General features: G+C 45.9%; 1 protein-coding gene across 1 annotated transcript; it reads right to left on the bottom strand.

Annotated features, from left to right (window-relative positions):
* Window positions 1-1,106: 1,106 nt before the first annotated feature.
* Window positions 1,107-7,385, bottom strand: LOC120703217 (paired amphipathic helix protein Sin3-like 4). The gene is made up of 4 exons (XM_039987237.1): window positions 7,145-7,385; window positions 6,152-6,275; window positions 1,675-1,755; window positions 1,107-1,579 (listed from the first exon to the last, which is right to left on the bottom strand). Exons 2-4 carry the CDS (start codon window positions 6,209-6,211, stop codon window positions 1,394-1,396), a joined length of 327 nt encoding a protein of 108 aa, XP_039843171.1. The 5' UTR covers window positions 6,212-6,275; window positions 7,145-7,385; the 3' UTR covers window positions 1,107-1,393.
* Window positions 7,386-7,602: the final 217 nt, after the last annotated feature.

The raw sequence follows: 7,602 nt of genomic DNA, 5'->3' as shown, positions 1-7,602 counted from the left end.
GTACTCAGCATGTCTGGCTATAAATATTATCTGTTCATTGTTGATGATTTTTCTCATTACTCTTGGACTTTTCCTTTGCGCGCCAAGTCTGAGACCTTCCCCACTCTCCTCCACTTCTTTGCCTGGGTGTCCACTCAGTTCGGCCTCACCGTTAAGGCCGTCCAGTGACAACGGGCGGGAGTTCGATAACTCCACCTCCCGTTCCTTCTTCCTCTCTCGTGGTGTTCAGCTGCGTATGTCTTGTCCGTATACCTCTCCTCAGAACAGCAAGGCTGAGCGAATGATTCGCACGACGAACGACGTCGTGCGCACCCTTCTGATCCAGGTCTCTTTGCCCCCACGCTTCTGGGCTGAGAGCCTCCACACCGCCACCTACCTGCTCAACCGGCTTCCGTCCACTGCTTCTCCTGCTCCCACTCCACACCACGCACTCTTCGGTACCCCTCCTGGGCGGCAACCTGGTCTTCTGGTCGTCCAAGCGGCAGCCTGGTTGTCTCCCGCTCCAGTGCTGAGGCGGAGTACCGGGCTGTCGCTAACGGCGTGGCAGAGGCGTCCTGGCTACGACAGCTCTTGGCGGAGCTCCACAGCCCGCTCGCCAAGAGCACGCTCGTCTACTGCGACAACGTCAGCGCCGTGTATCTCTCCACCAACCCCGTCCAGCATCAGCGAACGAAGCATGTGGAGATTGACCTGCACTTCGTGCGCGACAGAGTCGCCATCGGCGATGTTCGGGTACTCCATGTCCCGACTACCTCCCAGTTTGCTGACATCTTCACCAAGGGACTGCCCTCCTCGATCTTCTCAGAGTTTCACTCCAGCCTCAACGTAGCCGGTGACTAGTTGTGGCTACAGGGGGTATTAGCCCTTTGTACTCTCTTTGTACTCTCTTCTTGTTCAATCTTGAACACCGCTGCGCCGGTTGTTCAGACTGCGGGGGGTGTTGGCTTTTTTTGTTGTCCAGTCTTGAACACCGCTGTGCCGGTAGTTCAGACTACGGGGGGGTGTTGGTGTATATTGAGCCCATGTGTATAGAGGCCCATCTATAAGAATTATATATACACACCCTTCTAGGATTGGAGGAATACATCTATTATTTCCTCCTACACTTTGATCACACTGTATATTATTGCCGTGCATGAGAATACAAGGGCATCATAAAGATTGCAGGACGCAATCCATTTACATATATGTACACTTGGTCACTAGTACCACATTAGAGATGCAAGTGGGTACCCATCGATGTTTTTGGGTTTCTCATTTTAGTTTATTTTTTCTCTCAAACTAATTACATAGCATGCCATTCTAATTCATTTTATCCAGTTTTGGGTCGACCCAATGACCCAAAAAAATGATGAGACTTGCGTCACGATGCAGCCTTTCAGCTTGCCGCAGGCTACTGGACCAGAAAGCACTTCAATGGCTTCTCAAAGGCGAGGACAAGGCTCAGGAGCAGAAAGGGCATGAGGAATATGATCATCCAGATCGAACCGTGAGTATATATGTTGTTCGGACATGGGAGGGGCCTGAACTTTGACAGCTCTGCTAGCAGATCTTCATGATGCCGGAAGAGAAGTGAAAGCTGCATTTCAAAGGTGATGGGACAAAGTTACCATGAATCAATATGCCACGGAATTGCTCTTTGACAGGAGTAAAAAAGGGTCACAGTTATGCTACCTCGCTGTAAGCTTCGAGAGGGATTTGATCGTTCCGGTTGAGCACATCAAGCAGTGATAGGTATAGCATATAGTCACGTGCCTGTAAAAACAAAGCTCCATAGGAAATTATTGCAATATTACTTGAAGCAGATGAATTAGGAAACAGGATAATTCGAAAAACTGGTTTCATATATCAGAAGCCTTCTACTACAAGGCTTGATAGCTCGTAGATGGCATATCTTTGTTGACTGAAACCTGGTCGCAGTAGCGAGTAGGGATTCAGCCACGTCAACAAAAAATCATTCACCGTCAGATTAAAATCTCATGGTAAAATACATTCTGCCCATTTACTGTTCTAGACTCTTCTCCTATCTGCTGATGGCATCCAGCCTCGTGGCATCCGAAGTACGGTTGGCAATAACTGATAAGATGCTTGTCAGAGAAAAGCTAGAAAAAGAGTGTGTTCATCTGAAAATGCACAAAGATGCAATACGCAAACGTGCAATATTCCACCTCTCTTTCTCTATTGGATTTGAGTACTTAAAATTATTTTGGAATTCGACAAACTTGTGCTAAAAAAAGATAGATCATGGGCAACCTCTTTTAGTTGGGTTCAGCTCAAAACCTGAGCTAAATTTGAATTAAAAATCTCTAAAAATAAGATGCTTTTCCATACACTAACGGGGATTCATTTATATCTTCACTTCAATAAAATAGTCTTCCGGCTGCCGAATCATCTACACGGCCTAAAAGAAGATGAATTCACTATAAAAGATTTGTCCAAGCTTATTTCTGCGCCTAAACTACTTGCAGCAACGACCAACACCACCGGAAGGAGTGACAATCACCAACCCAACTGATAAGAATGGTTAGTGTAAAGAAAAAGAATTTCTCATGCATCTTATATTCAACCTATATCCACGTATCAAACCTTCAAAGTGCAGCTAGAAATCAGTTTGAAATCGATTTGCAAGGTAATATTTTTTTTACACCTTTTCAATACATCTCATCAACGCTCTCCAACCTGGTTCATACAGGTCTTCATACTCAACAGTCAACATTTCGAAGTCTCGCAGAAGGGCTATTTAGCGCGGCAATGCCGCGCGTGATTCTAGTTATACACAATATTCATGTAAAACTCATTATCTTGTGAAGCTAAAAGCTACACATATATAGTTGAGCTGAACAGAGAGAGCAATGAACTATTGTTGCAAACTTGCCTCACATTGTTCCCGTCAAACCCTATGTTAAAAATATATACTAGAAGTTTGGTCATTATTTCATAGATAGGAAGCAGCTGCCCTGGTTCTGGTTTAACCTCGAGATAGAAAATCACAAAATAATCACGACAAGTTCTTAAAGTAACTTCCAAAAATAGGGAGTGACATAGAGACAATTTTTTTTCTAACATTATGTTTGATGTCATATATCACAGGACTAACTCAATAGCTGGGCATAGTAAAATGGACTTTATCTCCGCATAAGTAATGGAACATAAGTCTATCCTCAAAAAAAGAAAAAAAAAGTAATGGAACATAAGTCCTCATGTTTCATATTATTTTACTGCACGCAAAATTCAATCAAGTTAGATAACAGTTTCATATTGCACCATAAAACACTAATATTCCATGTATAGCTAAATGTAAGGAAATGGATGCTTTTCAAAACAAATACACCAAATACCCTACAGCTCAAGCCTACTCAAAGCTATAAGGTATATCCCAGAAAATAGATAGTAACATGTGATAATTAAGGCATAAGATCTAATAGCTTCACATGAACTAAAGAACAACCATACATCACAAGGAGTAAAATGCACAATACCAGAAAACAAGCCAGACGTCCACCCCAAAAGTACCGGTTCATCTACATACCGGTACCTTTGGGATGGATGGAATCTATGGATGAGCCTTAGGCACGGTTGGTGTTCGGTTGGTAACACCAACCGGTGCCTAAGGTTCTCCATAGGTACCGGGTGGTAACTTTTACATTAGTACCGGGTGGTACCACCAACCGGTGCCTGTGGATGAGCCTAAGGTACCGGTTGGTATCCATAGGTTACTTCAAAAGAAAAATATATCTCTTCTCATCAAAGTGATGTGTAGGTGAGATGATAAGAAAGGTACACGTGAGGCAAGAGATCCCGAGTTCGAATCCCGGCCAACCATTTTTGACAAAAATACAACCAAAGAGAGCCTTAGGCACCCGATTTTTTTTACACGGTACTGATGACCATGGCCAAAGGTCCCGGTTTCGGGGTACCGGTTCAAAAACCGGTACCTTAGCCCCTCTACAACCGGTGCCTATAGCCTCTTTTCTAGTAGTGGCACCACAGGTCCCCGAACTTGCCCTGCTATATCAACCAGGTCCCTAAACTCCTAAAATGAGTCCCTAAACCGCATAAAGGGGTTCACCCCAAGTCCCAAATGCACCACACAAGTTTTTGACACCGATATGGCATGCCACGTGCACGAACATATGCAAGAAACCCCTCAAATTTCTATCATCCTTCAATCTATGTCCCCTCTTTTATTTCCTCCCCTCGCATCTCATGCCTGCTTGCGTCATCGTCGTCGTTGCCAGTGTGCCATGCAATGCTGGTGACAAGCTCCAGCGCTGTTGGGGTAATGAGGATGGTGACAAGCCCCAGTACAACCATCCATGCGGCCTTGCAATCAGGGCGCCGTGCCGCAGCTGCTGTTCGAGCTCGGCAAGGTGACGATTCTCAGCATGGCAGACGGCTGCCTCGACGCACTTCTCGATGTCCCCATCTCTCTCCTCCCTCCCTCTCACCTTCCTCGCTCGATTTCTCGTCAACCGTTCCATTCACCACCAGTTGGACCATTAAATTCATCGGCACCAGCTTGTGCTTGCACGAATCCATAGCAGGTTAGGCGCACATAGAGGCTCGCTAAGGCTATATACACATCCCCTACTCTGCTCAAAGGTGAAGCATGGGGAGAAGCCGAGGCGTGGGCTAGCGTGGGGAGAAGCCGACGAGCAAGCGGCAGCCATGGCCTGAGGAACCTGGTGGGAAAAGGACCGATGAGGATGAGGGGAGTATGGGGAAGCTCACCGTGCTCTTGATTCGGGCTGAGAGGGGCTAGAGAAGGTGATAGATGGAGAGGGGAGGAGCGCGAGCAGGTACAATGGTGACCTGTGGTGGCGCGCCGATTCCCGACCGTGGAGTGAGCGGAATGAGTCAGGAAAGGGTCCGGCGGTGGAGGAGCAAGTAGGGAGGGTGCTTGGTGGGTGAATCGGGCAAGGAAGGCCGATGGCCGGCGGATTTGGCCGATGAGCTGGCCGCGGCTCCGGCGGTGTGCCCATGAACTTGTGCGACGACTGGTGGACGATGTGGGTGAGTGGCCCATTGTGCAGTAGGTGCGGGGTAGGCACGGGTGCCGGCACGGCGGCATCAGCAACATTAATGCTCCCTCACCTTGTTGCTTTGAGTGAGGCAGAACCAACTCCACCCACCGCGGTGACGCACACCAGTGCTGCCTGACTCCCTCCCTCTCTCTTCTTTTCCACTTGTCGTGCGCATCTGAATGCGAGCGCTCCTGTGAGCCTCGCGGTGAGACCACCGTCATTAGCAAGCTAAGGAAGGGCGAAGGAAGGAGGAGATGCATACTATGGAGGAGCTTTTTTGCATATTTTCACCAGCATGGTGCCACGTGGCATGCCATGTCGGCATCAAAAGCTCACATGGGGTGTTTGGGATCTGGGATGAACCCTTTTACGCAGTTTGAGGTTCAAAAAATGCATTTTGAGAGTTTGGAGACCTCTTTGGTGCATTTTACTCTATCACAAATATAAAATCTGATGAAGTAATGTAATGCATAGGGTAAATATATTAGTTCAACCGAAATATCTGCTTTTTCCCAAATCAAAAGGTAAACGCAAGTCAAGTGATGCAAAGAGAAATAAGTCATTTTCTTATTTTGTCCTTTTGGAAAATCTACATATCTGAAACATCATGTTGGCCATCACTATTTTTTTATCACGGTCGCTATTACTAATACCTTCTTTTTACTTTTTTAATCCACTTTATTGGTGGCTCTTGTTGGGTTTCATCTATAGCAGTCTAGCTCACTCAACTTGCTTGGTACTATAAGGCTTTGTTGTTGATCTTGTACAGGCTGGGTTCAACCTTTGTACAGCAAGTATTTCTGAGATCTGCACCAAATGATGCTGACAGCCTTTTATATCAAGAAAAGGAAACATAACCTTATTCACTTAATTGCAGACAACTTGCTACCTAATGATTGAAAAGGACTATGCACTTCTTGCCATGCACCCCAGATATCTTTGCGACTGGGTAGACCATGGTACATGTATCTTTCCAGAACTCTTAAGGATAAATTATCGTAATTCATATAACCATAATTCAATCTTAAGAACATCTAGGGCTTGCAAAATACATCAAAGATCGCTAACCATCAATAACACAAAGATTCTAACAGCAGACTGAGAGTTCCTTTGAGCAAATTTCTCACCTTTACTTTCTTGACAAAGCTAAGAGATTCCTCAAATGTGACTGGCTCCCACTTAGACATGGAGCCCAGACAGGTACGGGCAAGGCCCTCGATTCCCCTCAAAGAGACATAATTTCCAAAGTTCCTGCAAGGAATAAGTTGACAAAGTGAATATCATATCCCACTACAAAAGGTAGAAAAAGAAAATTTACACGCCAAACTTACTGGTTCACAAAAATGCAAAGACCATAAGTAGTTTGTTCAAATCAACATAATGAAAACAACAGACCATTTTGGTAGAGCTTGTTAAAGAGAATTAAACTCAAAGGTTCCATGGAAGCTGAGAAGACAATAATTTCTAATGGGAAAAAAAGAGACCACCAGTGAACTACAATGAGATGCCAATTTGGCAAAAGAAGAGGAAGAGAGAGATTCTTAATTTATTCCTAGCAAGAAATTAACCGGAAGCGCACGAAATCAACCAAGAGATGCGCTATTTGTACTGTGAGGATCAGGATAGTGTAAGCACCGAATTAAGAAAGATGTGAGGATCATGAACATGAACCTTAAATCCTTTTTTCCCTATTTTCTTGCTACAGTATGGAGAAATTATTACAACAAATGGATTCCCCAAACAAAGCTCCCATCGAAAGGTCTTTATATTGCAGCGATACCACGGCACAATCAAGAACAGTTCAGACTTCAGACTTCAGAAGTGTGATTCAGGCTAGCTAACAAACAGGTCCAGTAGCATGGATAACCATTTCCGGCGAGCACCGCCACCACAATCCACAGCCACGTAACTAAATCATACTGCAAAGCAAGAATCACACCTTAAGAGGGTACGCTACGCTCCATCAGTCTGAATCGGACAAGCGCATCCGCGAAGGACAGGACTAGCAACCAACAAGAATTGAAAAAGAAAAAAAGAAAAGGATCCCAGCGCACCAAAGCGGATCTCCATACAACGCCAAGGGTCCTAGAAACAGGGGAGAAGAAAGGGTTCTTGCTCACCTGGAGCGGTGAGGCGACGGAGGAGAGGCTGGGCGGCAAGAACGAGAAGCTTCAATTCCGTCCTCGAGGAATGAATCGCTGGGGAATGAGGAGACGGGGAGGATTGGATGCCGACGGGAGAGGGGCGGAGGGCCGGCTGCCGGTGGCTGCTGTGGCCGTGCGGGTGGGGCTGGCTGGCTGGCTGGGGAGGGAGGGAGGTGGACTCTAGCAGTAGCAGAGCGGCCGAGCGGGTGCGGAAATAGCGGCGGAGACCCAGCAGATGCGGGGGAGAAGTAAACAGGTGGCGGTCAGTTTTTTTCCCATTCACGAAAACAACGTTTTTTTTCCTCAAATTTCAAATAACCTAACTGGTATTTTAAAATGTGGCTCTTATTACGGGCACCCATTCGCACCTAGCAAAACAAAGTGAAAAAGGGATTCAGTTTTTTGGGCAAAGAAAAAGGATTCTGTTTTCTGTA

Source organism: Panicum virgatum, chromosome 4K, assembly GCF_016808335.1.
Source record: "Panicum virgatum strain AP13 chromosome 4K, P.virgatum_v5, whole genome shotgun sequence".
Lineage (NCBI taxonomy): Eukaryota > Viridiplantae > Streptophyta > Magnoliopsida > Poales > Poaceae > Panicum > Panicum virgatum.
This window is presented reverse-complemented; position numbering and strand designations above follow the sequence as displayed.